At 45.5% G+C, this 23188-nt stretch overlaps 1 protein-coding gene across 3 annotated transcripts in view; it reads left to right on the forward strand.

The window, feature by feature from the left end:
* Positions 1–381: 381 nt before the first annotated feature.
* Positions 382–23188, forward strand: part of pfdn4 (prefoldin subunit 4) — a 30415-nt gene continuing 7608 nt past the window's right edge. The window contains exons 1-2 of one of the 3 annotated variants that reach the window (XM_048549687.2): positions 382–576; positions 7129–7241. In XM_048549687.2, coding sequence (XP_048405644.1) covers positions 7184–7241 — 58 coding nt within the window. In that variant the 5' untranslated portion in view covers positions 382–576; positions 7129–7183. The remainder of the gene's footprint in view (positions 577–7128; positions 7242–23188) is intronic. The other 2 variants (XM_048549689.2, XM_048549688.2) reach the window with 2 other exon arrangements.

Below are 23188 nucleotides of genomic sequence, written 5' to 3' on the forward strand. Positions count from 1 at the left end.
ATATAATTGGAACAGTGTTCACTAAGACCAATTCTTGCTGTTGACTTCTGAATAAGGGTCCCTGGACTTGAATCGTTCATTCTGATTTCTCTCCACAGACACGATGAGCTTTTCCAGCATTTCTTCGTTTTTTGTTTTCTTACTGCTGGGCCTGTACCGTACTGTAACTGTTCTGTGTTCAATGATGCATTTTCTGCTTTTCTGATGAAGGGTCTAGGTCCGAAACGTCAGCTTTCGTGCTCCGTAGATGCTCCTGGGCCTGCTATGCTCATCCAGCCCCGCACTTTGTTATCTGGGAACAGTTGCACTTTTATATCGGCAGAGAACCGCGACGTGCCCTTTAAAAGCGATGATCCCTTTAACTGGAAGGTACCACAGTTTTGATACGGGTAAATGTTGAGTTTCTCCGAGAAATTTAGCGCCGCCGTTATTTTAACGAGAGGAATGTTTTACTTCTGGGAACGGAGTGTGTGTTGCACGGGCTGGTGGTAGAGAGCGGGACAGGGGTTTGGATCGGTTTCGGTGAACACGTGGGTGGAAGAGTCCGCAAAGATGGCAGCTACCATGAAGAAAGCGGTGAGTGTGTGTGTGTGAGAGAAAGCGTGAAAGAGAGGGTGAATGATACAGAAAGTGTGTGTGAAAGAGAGAGATTGAAAGGATTTTTAAAAAAGAAAGAAAAAGTGAAGCAGTATGTGAGAGTGAAGCACGAGTAAACAGGCGAGAGAGAGAGATAGCAGGTACAGGGCATTCTTTCTCTATGGGTCCCTATGTATTTATGCTGGGACAAGTTACGTATATACATTTGAAGGTATTATCTGATTTCTGTATATGGCAACCTGTCTGGTCGCCTCAAGGTGTACGTGTTCCAACGAGCAGTATTTATGTCAAATGTCAACCTATTTACAATTGAGAGTTTACCTTAAGCCTTTGAGCCCAAATACTCTGAGTTCAGGTTCATTCGTCTTGCTGAAGCCCAACTGGTGCAGGGAAATCAATACGTATTTGTGCCAAATATTAGCAGCCGTGTCATCTAACTGTGAACTCAAACGTGAAAGCAAATGCGTTGGAGAAAAGTGATTGAAATGTACCTCCACGTGGTATTTAACTTCAACATAGCATCACAAGCCTTCAAGTCCATTCTCAGTTTCTCAAACTTGTTTAGCATATTGGACAAGTTGCAGATAAAATTCAAAGCTGTAGAGTTATGCACTTTAGCAGAATGAAGAGGCAATACTAACCAAACTATTAACATCCAAAAGGGCCTTGAGAGACCTGAAGGAATATATGCTTCCAGTTTTGCCTAGCAGCAGAGCCCGGGTCTTCTGGTTAATGGCGTGGCTGCAGAGGCAGTGGTGCTAGGGGTTCCTGTTTGCAAGACAGCTGTGGTCCTGTCACAGGACTTGGTGTCAACAGCCCATTGGCCTAGCAATGAACTGATGTAATCTCTGATGTTGGTGGGTCTGGGACAGAAGTCGTTGGCCAGCAGGCTCAGGACTTCTGGTGGAGGCATTGGAATGAAGATAGACTTTCTTTCAGCTTTATCTTTTTATTGATGCTGGAATGTGGTGACGTTTGATCTGTTTCACTGTGTTTTACTGTATTATTATTATTGACTGTGGAGTACAAGGGACTATAAATCATCAATCATTCATTCACTCATTGTTGAAAGGGGCAGGTTGGTTAAGAAATTGGTTTTATAGGTAAATAACATGCAGTGCTTTCAAAGTAGAGGCATCATTATAAAAGCAAGGAAATAATGATGAAACTTTACAAAACATTGGTAATAATAGCAGCTATTATAAGAAACTTGAACTTATCCTATGATAAGTTGTTTAGGATATCAGGCAGAGCCAACATGGGTTTGTCAAAGGGAGATCATGTTTAACCAATTTATTTGAGTTCTTTCAAGAATTATTTTAGGGTTCTTGTGCTGCAGTTGTAGAATCTCTAAGTCTGAGCTATGGGCCTGGGTCAAGTCCTACCTGCTCCAGAGGTATGTAGTAACATCTCTATATGGGTTGCTTAGACAATATCTGAAGTACCAGCTCTGAGTAAAGGGGAACCAGTGAAAGTATTGTACTTACATTTCCAGAAGGCATTTAATAAGATGCCACATCAAATGTTATTGGGAAAAACAAAAGCCCTTGGCAGTAATATATGCATGGATAGAAGATTGGCTGGCTAATGGGAAGTAGAGAGTTACAATAAATGAGTCTTTTTTCAGGGTAGCAGGATGTCACAAATGCTGAACCAAATGGGCTGGTGCTTGGGTCTCATTTCTTTACATGTTATATTAATGATTTGGATGAACAGATCAAAGGTATGGTAACTAAGTTTACTGTTGACTCAAAAGCAGGAAAGACATTCTTCAGTGGAGTAGGGCTTCTTAGTCCAGGGCTCATCTACTCTGTTTGCTTTTCTTTTATCCCCCTCTTGTTGTTTTTGTTTTCCCTTTTTATTTCACTTACCTCTTGGGATGAATTCAGTCATGGTAACAGCATCCATCGGTGGTGGCGAGTGGGCCCAGCAGCACGGACTTATGTGGCGTCTTCAGAGGTGAGTTTGGGTTTCTGACAAGGTGGTCCTAGTGGTGACTCATTGCTGCTGTGGTGGAGGTGAGTTTGAGTTCCTGGCGGTGTATGCATCCAGCCCACATTCGTGGAGGCGGTGGCAGCAGCAGAGGCGAGTTCAGGCCTACTGGCTACAATCCTGACGGCGGTGGAGTCGATTTTGGGCTGGTGGTACTCAGCAGCATTAATGGCGTCTGCCTTGGCAAGGCCCGTTGAGGACTTATGGTGACAAGAGCATCACTGGATGCAAATTGGTGCCAAGAGTGGCAACTTTCATTCGAGCAGCAGAGACGCAACGAAGGAGACTCACACATTGCCAACAGGGCCATGGCCTTTCGTGGAACACTTAACAAGATGGACCGTAAAATTAAATATCTTTTCTTTATTTCTTCATCTTTCTACTTCTTTTATGTTCTATGTTTGGTTTATTTTTCCGTATTTTAAGTTGGAGCTGTGGAGTGGTGACACTATACAACACTTTTCACTGTATTTTGTAATGACGCACATGCAACAATAAATAAATAAAATCAGGAAAGTGAATTTTGAAAAGGACATGAGCCTATAAAGGGATATAGATAAGTGAATTGGCAAAGATCTGGCAAATGGAATATAATGTGGGAAAGTACCAAAATAAACAGTTTTGCAGAAATAACTACAAAATAATCATCTTATCTCAATGGTGAGAGACTTTAGTGCTCTTAAAAGCAGAGAGATCTGTGTGTTGTAGTACATGAATTATAGAAAGTTAGTATGCAGGTACAATAAGTGATCAGGATCAACAGAATGTTACATTTTGTTGTGAGGGAAATTGAATCCAAGAGTGGGGAGGTTATGCAGTTATACAGGGCATTCCTGAGATTGCATCTTGAGTGCTTTGTACAGTACTGGCCATCATACTTACAGAAGGATGTGAGTGCTCTGGAAGCAATTCAGAAGATATCTACTGCACTACTACCTGGAATGAGGGGATTGCCTTATGAAGAAAGGCTAGGCAGATAAGGCCTGTATTCCCTAGTGTTTAACTGATTCAGATGTGACATAATTGAAATGTATCAGATCCTGAGAAGATTTGAATTGGTCGGAGGAGAAACCAATGTTTTCTCCTGTGGGAGAATCTAGAACTAGGGAGTCATAGCTTTATTTTAAGTGCCCATTTAAGAAAGAAATGAGGTTTCTGTCTCTTTAGAAATCCCTGATAAATTATCAGGGGTATGCATGAACATAGACTTGAGGTTAAAATCAGAGTAGCCATGCTCTTATCAAATGGTGGAGCAGACTCAAAAGCTGAGTGGTCTGCTCTTGTTCCATGTTCGTATATTTGCAGCTAGAGTTGCTGTTTGAGAATAAGGTGGGTGAACTTGCAGCATGGGTTGGTACCTGGGACTTCGATGTTGTGGCCATTTCGGAGACGTGGATAGAGCAGGGACAGGAATGGTTGTTGCGGGTTCCAGGATTTAGATGTTTCAGTAAGAACAGAGAAGATGGTAAAAGTGGGGGGGGAAGTGTGGCATTTTTGGTCAAGGACAGTATTACAGTTGCAGAAAGGATGTTTGGGGACTCGTCAACTGATGTAGAATGGGCTGAGATTAGAAACAGGAAAGGTGAGCTCACCCTGTTGGGAGTTTTCTACAGGCCTCCGAATAGTTCCAGATATGTAGAGGAAAGGATAGCAAAGATGATTCTCGATAGGAGTAAGACAGACAGGGTAGTTGTCATGGGGGACTTCAACTTTCCAAATATTGACTGGGAGCACTATAGTTTGAGTACTATAGATGGGTCAGTTTTTGTGTAGTGTGTGCAGGAGGGCTTCCTGACACAGTATGTAGATAGGCCAACAAGGGGCGAAGCCACATTAGATTTGGTACTGGGTAAAGAGCCCGGCCAGGTGTTAGATTTGGAAGTAGGTGAGCACTTTGGTGATAGCGATCACAATTCTGTTATGTTTACTTTAGTGATGGAAAGGGATAGGTGTATACCACTGGGCAGGAGTTATAGCTGGGGGAAAGGCAATTACAATGAGATTATGCAAGATTTAGGGAGCATAGGATGGGGAAGGAAACTGCAGGGGATGGGCACATTAGAAATGTGGAGCTTATTCAAGGAAAAGCTCCTGTGTGTCCTAGATAAGTATGTACCTGTCAGGCAGGGAGGAAGCTGTAGAGCGCGGGAGCCGTGGTTTATGAAGGAGGTGGAATCTCTGGTCAAGAGGAAGAAGAAGGCTTCTGTTAGGATGAGATGTGAAGGCTCAGTTAGGGCGCTTGAAGGTTACAAGGTAGCTAGGAAAGACCTAAAGAGAGAGCTCAGAAGAGCCAGGAGGAGACATGAGAAGTTGGCGGATAGGATCAGGGGTAAACCCTAAGGCTTTCTATAGGTATTTAAGGAATAAAAGAATGACAAGACTAAGATTAGGGCCAATCAAGGATAGTAGTGGGAAGTTGTGTGTGGAGTTAGAGGAGATAGGGGAAGCACTAAATGAATATTTTTCGACAGTATTCACTCTAAAAAATGACAATGTTGTCTAGGAGAATACTGAGATATAGGCTACTAGACTAGGTGGGATTGAGGTTCACAAGGAAGAGGTATTAGAAATCGTACAGAGTGTGAAAATAGATAAGCCCCCTGGGCCGGATGGGATTTATCCTAGGATCCTCTGGGAAGCCAGGGAGGAGATTTGCCGAGCCTTTGGCATTGATCTTTAACTCATCATTGTCTACAGGAATAGTGCCAGAAGACTGGAGGATAGCAAATGTGGTTCCCCTGTTCAAGAAGGGGAGTAGAGACAACCCTGGTAATTATAGACCGTGGTAATTATAGTGAGCCTTACTTCAGTTGTTGGTGAAGTGTTGGAAAAGGTTATAAGAGATAGGATTTATAATCATCTAGAAAAGAATAATTTGATTAGGGATAGTCAGCACGGTTTTGTGAAGGGAAGGTCGTGCCTCACCAACCTTATTGAGTTCTTTGAGAAGGTGACCAAACAGGTAGATGAGAGTAAACCGGTTGATGTGGTGTATACGGATTTCAGCAAGGCGTTCGATAAGGTTCCCCACAATAGGCTATTGTACAAAATGTGGAGGAATGGGATTGTGGGAGATATAGCAGTTTGGATCGGAAATTGGCTTGCTGAAAGAAGGCAGAGGGTGGTGGTTGATGGGAAATGTTCATCCTGGAGACCAGTTACTAGTGGTGTACCGCAAGGGTCGGTGTTGGGTTCACTGCTGTTTGTCATTTTTATGAATGACCTGGATGTGGGCGTAGAAGGATGGGTTAGTAAATTTGCAGACGACACTAAGGTCGGTGGAGTTGTGGATAGCGACGAAGTATGCTGTAGGTTGCAGAGAGACATAGATAAGCTGCAGAGCTGGACTGAGAGGTGGCAAATGGAGTATAATGCAGACAAGTGTGAGGTGATGCACTTTGGTAGGAGTAACCGGAAGGCAAAGTACTGGGTTAATGGTAAGATTCTTCGTAGTGTAGATGAGCAGAGAGATCTCGGTGTCCATGTACACAGATCTTTGAAAGTTGTCACCCAGGTTGACAGGGCTGTTAAGAAGGCATACAGTGTTTCAGCTTTTATTAATAGAGGGATTGAGTTCCAGAACCAAGAGGTTATGCTGCAGCTGTACAAAACTCTGGTGCGGCCACACTTGGAGTATTGTGTACAGTTCTGGTCACCGCATTATAAAAAGGATTTGGAAGCTTTGGATGGGGTGCAGAGCAGATTTACTAGGATGTTGCCTGGTATGGAGGGAAGGTCTTACGATGAAAGGCTGAGGGACTTGAGGCTGTTTTCGTTAGAGAGAAGAAGGTTGAGAGGTGACTTAATTGGGACATATAAGATAATCAGAGGGTTAGATAGGGTGGATAGAGAGAGCCTTTTTCGTAGGATGGTGACAGCGAGCATGAGGGGGCATAGCTTTAAATTGAAGGGTGAAAGATATTGGACAGATGTCAGAGGTGGTTTCTTTACTCCAGAGAATAGTAAGGGTATGGAACGCTTTGCCTGCAACGGTAGTAGATTTGCCAACTTTAAGTACATTTAAGTCATCATTGGACAAGCATATGGACGTACATGGAATAGTGTAGGTTAGATGGGCTTCAGATTGGTATGGCAGGTCGGCACAACATCGAGGGCCGAAGGGCCTGTACTGTGCTGTAATGTTCTATGTTCTATCTTCTATGTAAGGAGAGTCTGTTTTAGGACAGATGAGATTTTTTAGCTCAGAGGATCTTTTAGAACTCTGTCCCTTAACAGGTGATGGAAGGAGAGTCGTTGATTATTTTTAAAGCAGGAACAGTGAGATTCTTGCTTAGGAACGTGGTGAAGGTTATCAGAGGTAAGTGGGACTGTGGCTGTGAGATTAGAATGAGAATAGTCATGATGTTGCTAAATAATAGGACTGTCTCAAAGGGCTGAATGCCTATGTTTCCTTATTTGTAAACTTATTATTATGTACCTTTATTGAGATTACATTTTTTTTTGCAATTGAGATATTATGTATTGTACTATTATCATTGCATTCAATTCATTACAAGTTTACTATCTTTAAATTCTTAGTGATGAACAATGTATTTGTTCATATCCACATCCGAATAGACTATTTTAAACGCTGATGTCTGCTGAACCTGTGCCGTATTCCATGATCATCTTCAATGCAGACAATCCGTCAGGTAAATTTCTCTTCACAAACCCTGTCTGAAACTCCGCTGCCTATCCCCTCCACCCTGAACTCTAACAACAAGTGCCAGGAGCTCATGGATTACTTTTAAATTGTCTCAACCTTGCTGACCATCAGCTGTCTACTCTGCAAGCCTCACTTCCATGAGTCCACCTGGCTAAAACACCATTAATATCTTGCCCCACCACCCTGTCCACCACCATCACCAACCCCCCCAATACACACACCACCCTGAATGTTTGTGTTTTTTTTTCTCGTTTCTATCTAATCATCTTTAGTGCCCTCACTGAGTTCACCTTGTCCATGAGATCTGTAACATCAATCCAATTACCATTCAATGCTTTATTTTTAACTTCCCTCCTGGTCCCCAGTTGGCCAGCACTGTAAACTGGCCTTTTTTTCTTCAAGTGATGTCCTTTCCTCTTTTAATATTCCTCTACTTTAAGCATCTTGTCACCACCCTTGACTTCAACATCTTTACAAGACATTATTCCATGTCACCCATCCTTCTATTCAAAATCCTTGAGTGAGTTTTCATTTTGAGTTTGATTTATTATTGTGACATGTACAAGATACAATGAAAAGTGTTCTCTTTCTGTGCTGTGCAGGCAAATCGTACTATATAAAGTGCATCAGGTAGCAGAACAATGCAAAGTTCAATGTTACAGCCACAGTAAAGATGCCGAGAGAGAGAGCAGGGAGGAAGCTGTTCTTGAATCTGTTCATATGTGTTCAAACTTCTATACCTTCAGCCCAACGGAAGAGCGTGGAAGAAAGTATAACCGGGGTGGAAGAGAGAATAAGCGGAGTGGGAGAAGTCCTTGATTATCTTGGTTATTTTCCCAAGGCAGATGGAATCAATGGATGGAACTAGTCTGCTTGATGGACTGGGCTGCGTTCATGATTCTCTAATTTCTTGTGGTCCTGGGAAACGCCGTTTGCCATATCACGCTGTAATGCATCCTGGTAGGAAGCATTGAATGGTGCATTTTATAAAAATTGGTAAGAGTTCTTGTGGATATGCCAAATTTTCTTAGCCTCCTGAGGAAGTAGAGACTTTATTGTGCTTTCTTGACCATCGGGTTCATGTGGATGGACCAGGACCAGGACTGGAAAATGTAATAGTTTTGTTAACCAAAAAGTATTGCGGGATTAGGGCTAAAGGCATATATATGGAGTTAGGCCACAGATCAACCATAATTTTGTTTAATGCTGGCACAACCTCGAGGGGCTGAGTGGCCTACAGCTGTAGCAATGGCTACAGTGGCTCAAGGAAGCTCATCACCACCTTCTCATAGGTGATTAGGGCTAGACAATAAGTAATGGCCCTGCCGACAATGCTCATGTCTCATGGAAGGGTAAAAATAATGTTCCAATCAACTGGACTACAGTGGAGAAGCACTAGAGAAGGCCAATGCGGTCAAGCATGTCAAAACTTCAGGTCAGTCAGAAGGACAAGGTGAGTGTGGATGGCAAGGAGTTTCTCATTTTTGAAGCCACAACACAGGGTGTAATTTGTGACCTCGCTGAGACCCATTTTGTTACAGGGCCTGCAATGATAATTCAAAGAGATTCTAACTTTGAGCTATTAGAAAGCAGCAGGTGCTGGCTTCCTATCTTTCTGCTGCCTTTGCCTGTCCAGCTAGTAGAAGTTGTGGGTTTGGAAGGGACTGTCAGTGAGGCGGGTGAGTTCATTCAGGGCATTTTGTATGTGAAACGCATTACTGCTCCTGTGCCTCGGTTGTGGATTGGGCACCAGACAAGCTGGCAGCTTTATTCTGGAGGATGTTGAGCTTCTTGCATTGTTGGAGCCGTCCACGCAGTGGAAAGTATTCAGTCATGCTCCTGACACTGGTGCCCTCAAGAGGCTTGTTCCCTGCTGCAGACATCATAACCTGCAGTTATAGCCATAATATATGTTATGGTTGGTTCAGTTAAGTTTCTTATTAATTGTGGCCCTTCAGGATGTTGGTAGGGGAGAGATTCAGAAATAGTGGTGCTGTTGAATTTCTAGGAGAGGTGGTTAGAACACTCTTCTTGGAGATAGCTGTTTTGCTTGGCCCTTGTAGTGTGAATGTCACTTGCCATTGATCAAACCAAGCCTAAATATTGCCGAAGTTTTACAATATGTGAACTTTGTTAAGATCGTAGATCGTATTAATACAATGTAAGTCAAATCCAGGCGTGAAACCTAGTTTGTTATATCCAAATCTATTTTTGTTTAAAAACCTTGGAGGTCAGTTACTGAATGTATTTTCAAGAGGTTGTCAGTTTACTAGCGAGTTTTGAGAAGATTTGTAGCTCAGGTTGAGGTTCGGGATGTAAGTTAGCTCGCTGAGCTGGAAAGTTCGTTTTCAGACGTTTCATCACCTTTTTTTTTATTTGAAAAAATATACTTTATTCATAAGATGTACAAAAAATAAAACATATTTATACACCTACCCAGTCATGCAAGCTGCTCCGGGTTTCACAGGGGGTACGTACACCAACTAAAGGAAAAAAAGAAGAAAAAAAACAAAAAGCAGAGAAAATACCCGGGCAGTCGTCTCCCCGCACAGTCCCCGTTGGCCCCCTGACCAGTTGGGGAAGGCGCCAGCTGGGCCCAATTACCAGATAGGGCCCTTTTTTCTATTCTGGACGAGGGGTTTCATACGGTGGTCTTTCCCCACCGCGCCTTGGCGGCGGCTGCCCCAAGCTTTAGCGCGTCCCTCAGGACCTAGTCCTGGACCTCGGAGTGCGCCAGTCTGCAAAACTCGGTCAGGGTCAGTTCTTTCAGCTGGCAGACCAGCAAGTTGCAGGCAGACCAAAGAACGTCTTTCACCACATTGATGCTCCTCCAGGCGCAGTTGATGTTGGTCTCGGTGTGCGTCCTGGGAAACAGCCCGTCGAGCACGGAGTCCCGTGTCACGGAGCTGCTTGGGACGAACCTCGACAAATACCAGTACATCCCCCTCCGGACCTCCTGCGCATAGGCACACTCCAGAAGGAGGCGATCGACAGTCTCATTCCCCCCCCGCAGTCGCCTCGAGGGAAGCGTGCGGTAGCGCAGAGATTCCGGGCATGCATAAAGGATCTCACTGGCAGAGCCCCTCTCACTGCCAGCCAAGCAATGTCCTTGTGCTTGTTTGAAAGTTCTGGTGATGAGGCATTCTGCCAAACGACTTTGACGGTCTGCGTGGGGAACCACACGACGGGATCCACCCTCTCCTTTTCCCGAAGGGTCTCAAGGATACTGCGTGCTGACCACTGCCTGACGGCCTTGTGGTCAAAGGCGTTTCCCTTCAAAAATTTCTCTACGAAGGACAGGTGGTACGGGACGGTCCAACTACTCGGACCCTTTGGTGGCAACGAGGCCAGGCCCATCCTTCGCCACACCGGGGACAGGTAGAACCTCAGTAAGTAGTGACACTTGGTGTTTGCGAACTGAGGATCTACGCACAGCTTGATGCAGCCGCACACAAAAGGTAGCCATCAGGGCGAGGGTGGCGTTCGGTACGCCCTTTCCCCCATTTTCCAGGTCTTTGTACATGGTGTCCCTGTGGACCCGGTCCATCCTCGACCCCCACGCCCCCAAATGAAGTGGAAGATGGCCCTAGTGACTGCAGCAGCACAGGTCCAGGGAATAGGCCAGGCCTGCGCCACATACGACAGTACCGAAAGCCCCTCACACCTGACAACTAGGTTCTTACCCGCAATGGAGAGGGACCGGAGTGTCCACCTGCCCAGCTTCTACTTCACTTTGGTGATACGCTCCTCCCAAGTCTTAGTGCATGCCCCAGCTCCACCGAACCAAACACCCAGCACCTTCAGTTAGTCTGTCCTGACTGGTGAAGGGGATGAAGGAGCGGTCGTCCCAGTTCCCGAAGAACATGACCTCGCTTTTACCCCATTGACTTTGGCACCCGAGGCCAGTTCAAACTGGCCGCAGATGTCCAACGGCCTACTCACCGACTGACAATCGGTGCAGAAGACGGCAACATCGTCCATGTGCAGGGAGGTCTTGACCTGAAGGCCTCCACTGCCTGGGATAGTCACGCCCTTCAGGCTCATGTCCTTCCTGATGGATGCGGCGAAGGGCTCCACACAGCACACAAACAAGGCAGGAGAGAGCGGGCAGCCCTGCCTGACTCCCGATCTGATGGGAATACTGTCCGATTCCCACCCGTTGATCGAGACTGCGCTAACGATGTTGGTGTAGAGCAGCCGGATCCAATTGCGGATGCCCTCCCCGAACCCCAATTTGGAGACGGCGTCCCTCATGTAAGCATGAGACCCTGTTGAAGGCCTTCTCCTGGTCCAGGCTGACAAGGCAGGTGTCCACCCGCCTGTCCTGCACGTAGGCGTTCGTATCCCTGATGAGCGCGAGGCTCTCAGCAATATTCCTGCCTGGCACAGCACAGGTTTGGTCATGGTGAATCACTGACTCCAGGACAGACCTGACACGGTTGGCTATGACCTTGGCCAGGATTTTGTAGTCCACGTTCAATAGTGAAATGGGATGCCAATTCTTAATTTCTTCCCTCTCCCCCTTCCTCTTGTAAATGAGGGTGACGATGCCTTTCCTCATGGACTTGCACATTTCCCCTGCCTGAAGCGCACTATAGTACACCTCCAGCAGGTCCTGGCCGACCAGGCCCCGCAGAGCGGAATACAGCTCGACCAGTAAGCTGTCACTCCCGGGAGTCTTATTCCTCTCCAAGGACTTGAGGGCTCTGGTCAGCTCGTCCAGGGATATCGGCCAGTCCAGCCACTCCCTCGTGCTGTCGTCTAAGACCTCTGTGATAGACGACAGGAACTACTCGGAGGCCGTGCTGTCCGTGGGCTTCGCGTCGTACAGTCCGGCATAGCAGGATCTGCTGATCCTCAAAATGTCGGGCCGAGACGACGTCACCGAGCCGTCGTCCTCCTTCAGCCGGCTAAGCACAGAGCTCTCTTTGTGCACCTTCTGAAAGAAGAAACGCGAGCACGTCTTGTCCTGCTCCACGGAGCGGACCCTGGACTGGAAGATTATCCTGGAGGCCTCCGCGGCGAAGAGCGAGGCTTGCTGGCCCCTCATGTCACGGAGGACCTCCGTGACATCGACCCCTATCAACTGCAGAAGGAGCAAGTTCTGCACCCTTTTCTGGAGTTTCGACAGCTTTCCCCGCCTCTCTCTCACCTTCTGAACACCCTTGATGACAAAGAACCTCTTGATGTTCTCCTTCACCGTCTCCTACCACTCGCCCGGAGACTCAAAGAGGGGCTTCATGGTTCTCCAACCGGCGTACTCCCTCTTAAGCTCCTCGACGTTCTCTGGGGTCAACAGAGTCGTGTTGAACTTGCACGCCCCCTTGCCGGCCGGCTGGTCGTCCTGTAAGTGACAGTCGGCCAGCAGGAGGCAATGGTCAGAGAAGAACACTGGCTCGATGCCGGTGGATCTGACCGAAAAATGCCCGCGACACAAACAGGAAGTCTATACTTGAGCGGATCGACCCGTCTGGCCGCGACCAGGTGTATCTCCGCTGCGCTCCGTCTGCAGGGGTGCTGAAGATGTCGAGCAGCTTGGTGTCCTTCACCGTGCCCATCAGGAATCTGGACGTGACGTCCAGTTGACTCCCTCCACCCCCTGTCCCCATGCCAAATCTTCCATCTGCATCGATGATGCAGTTGAAGTCTCCGCCTAGGATGACCGGCCTGGACGTAGCTAGCGGAGGTGGAAGCCGCTGCCAGACATCAACTGCTCTCTCCGTACCGCTGGGACGTACACGTTGATCAGCTTCAGGGGAGCGTTCCGGTAGGTAATATCAGCCAATAGGAGGTGCCCCCCCCCCCCCCCCCACCACCTCCTGAACTTGAGAGATGGTGAAGTTGCGCCCCCGCAGCAGAATAGCCAGGCCCAAGGAGTGACAGTCGTTACCCCCCGACCAGATCGAAGGCCCACAGGTCCAGGCGCCCGACCATTTCCCGTACCTGCTGAGGTGCGGTATCCCGCACTCCTGCAGAAACAGGAGGTCCACCTTGACGGTGGTCAGGTAGGCCAACGTGGACACACATCTCGCGGTTGACTTGACGCTGCGCACATTAATGCTCGCAACTCGTACCCCCATTGTGGACAGTGACCGCTGTACCCTCCAAGTCCAAGGTCCAGCCCCTCCATCTGTCCCTTCATGCCCATTGCCCAGGCTAACTGCTGGATGCTCTCTGGGCTCAGGAAACCGTCCGTGCTGCCCTCTGGGTGACATTCCCCCGTCAGGGGTACGGAGGCAGGAGATTCCGGCTCTGGGTCAGGCTGGGGGCACGCTATTTCCTCCTTCCCGCCTGAAAGTCCTGGGGGGCCCTCCAGGGCCCCAGCGGCACTTGACTGGGTGTTGGAGGGAGCCTCAGGACGCCTCCTGTCACCTGGAAGCGGAGTGCTGCTTTCCTTCTCGCTTGAGATCTTTAGCTTCTGCTTTAGGCGGGCCTCCTCCGAATCTCCCTCGTCAGAGGAGCTCTTATAGCTCCCCTGTAGCTGCCTCTTCGCGCTTGATGGTTGCGGTGCCTGGGCCTGCCGGCACGCCTTCCTCCTTGCTTTCCGGACCGTTGTCCACTCCCCTGGGTCACCTGTCGCCTCCTCCATCGACTCCGGGTTGTTGGCGGGCAGCGGAGCCTGCAGGGGCGCTTTGCTGGCCCTGGGTCCATCCTGCGGGGCTGGGCCCTCCTGCACGACCTGGCCCACCTGCACATTAGCGGGGTCCTTGCAGGGCCCTGGTGCCTTCCTCTCCTCCGGGGGGGCTTGCCCCGCATTGCCTCTGCCAGCGACCTGAGCTTAGGTGGTCCCCCGCCGCAGGCATGCCCTATAGAGGTGGCCCGCTTACCCGCAAAGGTTGCAGCTTTTTTCTTGTGGGCAATCCTTTGCAAGGTGTCCCTCCTCCCTACAGTTCCTGCAGATATTGGCTTTGCAGTCGGCCGCCACGTGGCCTGACCTACGACAGGCATGGCAGACTTTAGGTTGCCCTGCGTAGTTCAGGTAGCACTTGGTCCCGCCGATCGCGAAGCTGGACGGTGGGTGTACGATGTTCCCGTTCGCGCCCGTCCTCAGCGTCACCTAGACCTGCCTCTTACTGGTCCAGATCCCGAAGGGGTCCATGATGTCGGTTAGGTCCCGTTCCACCTTCACGTACCTTCCAAGGAAGGTCAGGACATCAACTGCTGGCACATGCGGGTTGTACATGTGTACAGTCACCATACGGCTCCTCTGCACCAGCATCACAAACAGTGGGACAGCGGCCAATACAGAGAGGGGACCCTCCCCTCCTTTCTCCTTGAAAACTTCCAGGAAGCGCTCGCAAAGCTTGGCACTCCTGAAGGTTACGTCGTAGAAACCTCCTCCAGGGAAATCCTGCAGGCAGTAAATGTCCGCAGCAGCGAACCCACAACAGTCCAACAGGACCCTCTTCACGAAGAAGGTGCGGTCCACAGGTGCACCTTCATCCACCTTCTTCAGGGAAACATGGATGGTGTTCCGGACCCCTGATCCGGGCCCGAGCACTCGCCGCAGCCATCGTTGCAGGTTGGCTACTCCCCTGAGCCAGCGTTAGGCCGAAGCCAGCGTTAAGATCCACTGGTTGCAAGGGTGCACAGCCAACCCAACGTCTTCCTTCCACCTCCAACACAGTTGTGCTCTCCTCTTCTCGGTCCACAAAAGAGTGGGTCTTTATTTTGTTCCAGATGTAAGCTGGTTCACTGAGCTGGAAGGTTTGTTCCCAGATGTTTCGTCACCATTCTAGGTAACATCATCAGTGAGCCTCCGGTGAAGCACTGGTGTTATGTCCAGCTTTCTATTTATCTGGTTAGGTTTCCTTGGGTTTGGTGATGTCATTTCCTGTGTTGGTGATGTCATGTCCTGTGGCGGTGATGTCATTTCCTGTTCTTTTTCTCAGTGGATGGTAGATGGGCTCCAAATCAATGTGTTTGTTGATGGAGTTCCGGTTGGAATGCCATGCTTCTAGGAATTCTCGTGCATGTCTCTGTTTGGCTTGTCCTAGGATGGCTGTGTTATCCCAATCAAAGTGGTGTCCTTCCTCATCTGTATGTAAGGATACTAGTGATAGTGGGTCATGTCTTTTTGTGGCTAGATGATGTTCATTGTGTGTGTTCATGATGTAATGAACATCAACTAGCCACAAAAAGACATGACCCACTATCATTAGTATCCTAACATACAGATGAGGAAGGACACCACTTTGATTGGCTTGTCCTAGGATGGATGTGTTGTCCCAAACAGACATGCACGAGAATTCCTAGAAGCATGTCATTCCAGCCGGAACTCCATCAACAAACACATTGATTTGGAGCCAATCTGCCACCCTCTGAGAAAAAGAACATGAAACAACATCACCAACACAGGAAATGACATCAGCAACCCAAGGAAACTTAAACAGCTAAATAGAAAGCGGGACATAACACCAGCGCTTCACCAGAGGCTCACTGATGTTACCTAGAATGGCGACGAAACATCTGGGAACAAACCTTCCAGCTCAGTGAGCAAACTTACATCCAGTTGTCAGTTTACGTTTAACACCGAATAAGATGGTTCTTAAACAACAAATGTATGATTATACTGTACAGTACTGACAAAATAAAAGGCTTGAAAGATTTCAGTATAAATACAGAAAAGGATTCAAATTCATTCTCTTTTTTATATTAATGAAGTCTTTACAAACATACAAACCTCAATAAGAGTTACCACCATCTCCTTTCCAAGACTCCTTGCTTAGACTCAGGCTGAACTTGCTACCGCTGTTTCCCTTTTAAGTGAATTTCTGTACAGCCGCTAGATCCTTTTATTTTTCCTTCAGATAGTATTTATTCCTATGGTACCTGAAACAAATTACCAACAAACCTCATTTTGACTTTAACTTCAGAGCAACTACAAGTTTCCTAAACCCAGTATTCACTAATTCTTCACTTTTGGCATGCACTGCACCCAGACTGTTCTGGATTTTTTTGCCTTTCCCTGTATGTCAATGGACCCCTTCTGCTGTGCAAACGTGCTTTTTTTAAAAACTCTTTTGTTCCACTGCTCTGAACTGGTTACTTCAAGGTATTAAAGCCACACCAAAAATACATGTAAACAAAACAGACCTCCAGAAGTTTTGGTAACAACCCACAAGAATACTCAATAATGGAAGTAAGCCATGTCACATCCATCTTAACACGTTTAATACAAATTAATTTTGAAGTTACACATACTGTACATCATTGAAAGTCCCCATTTCTGTACAAATGATGGAACAAGCTTGATGAAGCAGCTGAACTATTTGGCCATAGGATGCTATCCTGAGGAGCTCCTTTAGTGTTGTCTTGGCATTGGAATGATTTGCCTCCAACAACCACAATAGTCTTGCTTTGTGCTAAGTATATCTCTAACTGGTGAAGAGTTTTTCCCCTGAATCTCATTCACATCGGTTTTGCTCAGACTGTTTAATGCCACACTGAATCAAATGCTGCCTTGTTATAAAGGATGTCACTGTTAGGTCCATTCAGTTTTGTTTCATCAAGTTTCCTTCTTAGCTATCTAATTGTATCCAGATAATGATTTGAAATGGCTTCTTTGTCTGCTTCCACAGTGTTGCCTCCAGGACCTATCTTTGATTCCTTCCCATTTCTCATCTGTGTGTTGCCTCTGGATGCCTCATTTGAAGGCATAGTGTTAGTTAGTTTTCTGTCTCATTCTTTCAGCTCCTGCACTGTTGTTAAATTATGACACTGTTTATATGATGTCATGTACTGGGTAATTGGAAATTTTATCCAAATAAAAATTGGACATTTGAAGCCATTGCCTTTGGTTGCCACTTCAAATTCCATCCCCCTAGTTACCAACCATATCATTTGCCCTGGCTATAGCCTCATATCACAAATAAGTCTGTTAATAATCGTGGTGTCATATTTAGATATTGCTAAAAAGAGAGACGTGTTTCTGAAGCTTTTCACTTGCTTTGCTCAAGATCTGTGCAAAAAGTGTCAAATTCCAACCAATCATTGGGTTTGTATCTGCAAAATGAGGGTTTGAGCAAAGTTCATATTTCCATTTGACATCTGGTTTTCAAAATAATTGGTAACTTTTTCTCCCAATCATTACCAACAGGCAGGGAATTTTTCTTTCTTGTGTGGGAATCATAAGATATTAGTGGCACCCTTGTGTACATGATGGAAGGGGAGTTTTTGAAAACATGTAAAATCAAATTATGGGATACTAAAACGAAGCACCAGCTGCGAAAAATCATTCATCCTCACAAAAGTATATGAAATTAAATGTCAGAGGGCAATCTGCACTATTAAAGTTTTTCTCTTTTATGACTGAATGTGTTTGTGAAGTTGAATTTTAAGCAAGAAACTTCATAATGCCAACTACTAAAGAGTCTCAAAAAGCCAGCTCAATTTTCTCTGTGGATATAATTGGGTAAACAGCAAGTTGGTAATATAGCTAGACAGGAGAGCTGATATACTGAGTGCTTATCATGTTTATCTGAAATTTTCTGGAAAAATATGATTGTATGAAATATCATTGTTTATTTTGATTCATTATGTTATGTGGACTTCACTAGCTTAGCCAGTATTTATTGACCATCCCTAGTTGCCTTTGAGAAGATAATTGTGAGTTGCCTTCTTGAACCACTACAGTTCATTTGCTTAAGGTAGACCCACAATTCCAATTAGGAATCTGCCATCGGAATCGATGACACTGAAGAAAGAGCAATGTATTTCCACTTTAGAAAGGTGAATAGCTTGGAAGGGAATTTGCAGGCGTTGGTATTCTCGTGTATCTGCTTTCCTTGTCTTTCTAGATGGAAGTGATTGTGGGTTTGTAAGATGCTGCCTACAGGACCGTGGTAAACTTCTCCAGCACATCTTGTGGATGGTACCCACTACTGCTAATCAATGTTGTTGATGGAAGGAGTAAATATTTGTGGATGCAGTGCCTGAAATAACTTCACATAGGCCAGAATCGCATCACCAAGTCACCCTTTGTTTGCTCATTGGAGAGTCATTGACACTAATCCAGTTCCCTCAAAGCCAGCTCTGAGAGCGAACAGGTGTCCAACTCTCCTGTTTATACCTGTCAGCAAGGGACTCCTGATTAGACAAGACTTCCAATCAAGATTGGCTGACCTCATTACAGTGCCAATCACATAGGCTGTTTTAGTGTAGATGATCTCAAGCTTCTTGAATGTTGATGGAGTTGTATTTATCCAGGAGAATGGGGATATTCCATCACACATTGACTTGTGGTTTCTTTCTGGTGGATAGGCTTCGGGGGGTCAGGAGGTGAGTTAATCACTGCAGGATTTCTAGCTTCTGACTTGAATTAGCATCCACAATATTCCTATAGCTAGTTCAGTTTCTGTTAAATCCCTGGATATTGATTGTGGAAAATTCAGTGATGTTAATGCTTTTGAATATTAATGGCTAATAATTAGTTTCTTTCTTGTTGAAAACGGTCACTTGAGTGGCCACGAATGCCATCTTCTGCATGTCAGCCATATATTGTCGAGGTCTTGCTGCATTTGGACTGCTTCAGTATCTGAGAAGCTGTGAATGGTACTGATGCAATCATCAACAATAGTCCCCACTTCTGACCTTATGATGAAGGGATTGCTATTGAAGAAGCAGCTGAGTATGGTTTGCTTGAGACATTGCCCTGAGGAATTCCTGCAGAGATGTCCTGGAGCTGACATGACTAACCTCCCTCCAACAGCCACAGCCATCTTCCTTTTTGCCAGATATGACTCCACATAACAGAAAGTTTTCTCCCTGAGTCTCATTGGCTTGTTGCTTGGGCTGGAGAGTTTTAGTTAGAAAGAAAGATTGGATAGACTGGAGCAAAAGACACTGTAGGGAGGATGGGTGGGAATATGTTTGAGACAGGGTAGACAGGAAGAACATTTTTCCTCTTGGTGGACAGGTCAATAACCATGAGAACAGATATAAGCTAAGGAGCAGGAGGTTTAGAGGGGATAGGAGGGAAAAATAATTATTCACCCAGAGGATGATGGGAATCTGGGATTCCATGCCTGGCTTGGTGGTAGAGGCAAAAATGCACGACGTTTAAGAAGCACTTAAGAAGTACTTCAGATGAAGAGTCGTATAATGCTCTCGACCAGCTGCGGGAAAATGAGATTAGAATAGTTAAGTGGTTGTTTTTAACCAGTGCAGACACGATGCGCCGAAGGGCCATTTCCTGTGCTGCAGACCTCTATAACTCCACTTTGGCGAAGGTTCCTTTTGATGCTGCTGTTGGTCAGATGTAGCCTTTATGTGATGGGCAGTCACTTCCATCTCTGCAATTCAGCTGTTTCGTCCATACTTCAACTAAGGGCACTTTGAGGTCAGGAATTTAGTGGTCTTGGTTGAACGCGAATTGAACATCGGTTAGCAGGTTAGTACAAGCAAGTGCTGCTTGATAGCATTGTGGATGACACCTTCCACCATTCTTAATCACCAATTTTTTTTTCAGCAGGGTAATAAGTCATTTGTGTCAGTTGTTTCCAGGCCCTGTGATGGAATCCTCTGCGTTTGATTGCTGGTATTAAGGGAATAAACAATTTTAAGTGTTACTATTCAGTTATACCTAGTACAGAAAGGAGCTTCTTGCACAGTTTTCTACCAGTCACTCATGTAGTTTTGGAGCTTGCTGAAGTGCAGTTTAAAGATACAAACAGTGAGTGAGAGAATGAAGCAGACTCCATGTGAGGAGTGCTGCACATAAGTGTCCTGCTGGACACCTGAACCTTCACAGATTCTCCATGGGGGATTCGGTGAACTGTCAAGAGAAGCTGGATGGCTCTATATGTTAGAAATCAAAATAGTAGTATTGTTTGGTAGCTTATTGTTAGAATAAAGACAAAATACTGTGGATGCTGGAAATTGAAACAAACAGAGAATACTGGACAAAGTCAGCAGATTTGGCAGCATGTGTGAAGAGAGAAACGGGGTAATGGTATGTGTCAGGTATGATTGTTCTTCAGCACTGAGATATGACATATACGAATCTGAACTATTGTTTTGTCAGTAAATACCGATAAGTCTGCAGTATAGTATATTGATTTGCACCTTCAAACTTTCTTTCACTTGAAATATATAATTGCTCCTCTATTTACAGTAGGCATACAAGTCAATCTTTCAGAAATTATAGAGTCATAAAGTAATACTGCATAGAAACAGGCCCTTTGGCCCAACTGGTTCATGCTGACCATGGTGCCCACTCAGTTGTTCAAATGCGATCAATTGGATCAATATCCCTCTAAATCCTTCCCATCCACGTATGTATCCAAATGATGTTTAAACTTTGCTTTTGTACCTTCCCGAACCACTTTCTCTGACAGCCTGTTCCATATATGCACCACTTTCTCTGAGTGAAGAAGTTGCCCCCATATATAGATCACAGTAAGGTCACTCCTCTTTCTCCTATATTCTAAGGAATAAAGTCCTGTCCTGTCCAACCTCTCCCTATATCTCAGGCCAACTAGTCTTGGCTACATCCTTGTAATGTTCTTCACACACTTTCCAGTTTAACTATGTCTTTCTTATAACAGGATGACCAAACCTATACACAATACTCCAAGTGTGGCCGCACCAACAACTTATACGACTGTAACATAACGTCCCAATTCCTACACTCAGTGCCTCGACCAATGAAAAAAAAGACCAGCATGCTAAATACCTTCTTCAACACCCTGTCCATCTGTGACACTGCTTTCAACAAACTATGTATTTGTATTCCGAGGTGTCTCTGTTTCACAACACTCCTCAGGACATTACCATTTACTGTGTAAGCCCTACCTTGGTTTGACTTTCCAAAGTACAACACCTCACACTTATCTGTATGGAATTGCAGTTGCCAATTCTTCGCCCACTTCTCCATCTGATTAAGATCCCTCTGTAATTTTTGATAGCCTTCTTTGCAATCAACAATACCTCCTAATTTTGTACCATCTGCAAACTGACTAACCATGCCTTGTACATTCACATCAGATCATTTATGTAAATAACAAGTAACAAAGTTCCCAGCACTGACCCCTGTGGCACACCACTAGTCACAGGTCTTCAATCTGAGAAACAACCTTCAACCATCACCCTCTGCTTCCTACCATCAAGCCAGTTTTGAATCTAATTAGTTAGCGCTCCCCGGATCCCATGTGACCTAACTTTCATGACTAGCCTGCTTTCCAAGACCTTGTTGAAGGCTTTACTAAAGTCCATATAGACAACACCCTCTACCCAACCCTCATCTGTCCTCTTAGTTATCTCTTTGAAAAACTGCAGAAAATTTTTAAAACCTGATTTCCCACACGCAAATCCGTGCTGACTATCCTTGATCAGACCTTGACTATCTAAATGTTGGTTGATCCTTTACCTCAGAATCTCCTCCAATAGCTTGCCTACCACTGATGCCAGGCTCACTGGCCTGTAGTTTCCTGGCTTGTCTTTGCTACTTTTTAAACAATGGAACAACAGTAGCCACCCTCCAGTCCTTTGGAACTTCACCAGTGGCTAAAAATAAAGCAAAAATCTCTGCAAGGGCCTCTGCAATTTCTTCCCGAGCCTCCCACAACATCCGAAGATGGGCTTGATCAGGCCCAGGGGATTTATCCACCTTAATGCACTTTAAGGCTGCAAACACCTCCTCTTTTGTCATGTGTATGCAGTCCAAAACATCCCTACTTGTTTTGCTTACTTCCTTAGTGTCCATGATTCTCTCCTCAGTAAACACTGGAGAGGTATTCATTTAAAAGCTCCCCCATCTCCTGTGGCTCCACATATAGATGACCATTCTGATTTTAAGGGGACCTGTGCTCTCCCCAGCCACCCTTTTATTCTTAATATGGCTGTAGAACCTTTTGGGATTATCTTTAATCTTACCTAAGAGCCCTTTTTGCTCTTCTGATTTCCTCGTAAGTGTGTTCCTCCTAGTGATTCACTTGAGGCTGATAGCTTAAATGCAATGTATGCCTTGGAGATAGTAGGAACTGCAGATGCTGGAGAATCTGAGATAACAAGGTGTAGAGCTGGATGAATACAGCTGGCCAAGCAGCATCAGAGGAGCAGGAAAGCTTGATGTTTTGGGCCTAGGCCCTTCTTTTTCCCAGTCAGAACCTCAATATCCCTCAGCCAATGATCCCTCAACCTACCTGCTTTTCCCTTCACTCTAACAGGGACATATCTTCCTTGAACTCTTGAAGTCACCCTTTTAAAAGCCTCCCGATTGCCAGTCATTCCTTTTCCTTCAAACAGACTCACCCAACCAACCTCTGCTAGGTCCTACCTAATGGCCCCAAAATTGGCCCTGTTCCAGTTAGCACCTTAACCTTAATCATGTTCATTGTGTTTCATTTTAAAACTTTTAAGCAGGGTGGACTTTGTTCAAGGAAATATATACTTAAGATGCATGCCAGAGCTGTAATGCTATTGCTAATTTACAGAGAGGGTACATTTTGTAACAATGTCTGACCGCTCGCGTGTGACATGTGGTTTTTCTTGGGCGTGGGGCTGGGAAGCTGTTACTGGGTATTATGTAGGCAGTTTCATGAACTTCAAAATTGGAATGTTATGTTTCATTTCCAAGTCTCCGATCAATAATCTGTAAGCTCTTGTTGGTGATTTAGAGCGCAGAACCTTATCACTCAATTCCTAGCTGAGAAGTATTGACATGTCTGCACTTGTAAGAATGTTAGTTTGTAAACCAATGCAGCTGTGATTTATTTTTCCGATTTTCTGTCTTTAAATTAATGCTTTCCAGTTGCAGTAGCTAACTTATTGTACATAGTTCTCTAGTTTTGCAATGATTTAGATTCAATTTTTAAGTTTTAGATTTAATTGTATGCATTATATTCAGAAAGCTGATTTCCTGTCTCATTCACAGAGAAATCAACTGGAATCTGTGAAATTTCCATTATCTACTCTCCTAATTATCTACTTTCT

The sequence above is a fragment of the Stegostoma tigrinum genome, chromosome 19 (assembly GCF_030684315.1).
Source record: "Stegostoma tigrinum isolate sSteTig4 chromosome 19, sSteTig4.hap1, whole genome shotgun sequence".
Taxonomy (NCBI): Eukaryota; Metazoa; Chordata; class Chondrichthyes; order Orectolobiformes; family Stegostomatidae; genus Stegostoma; species Stegostoma tigrinum.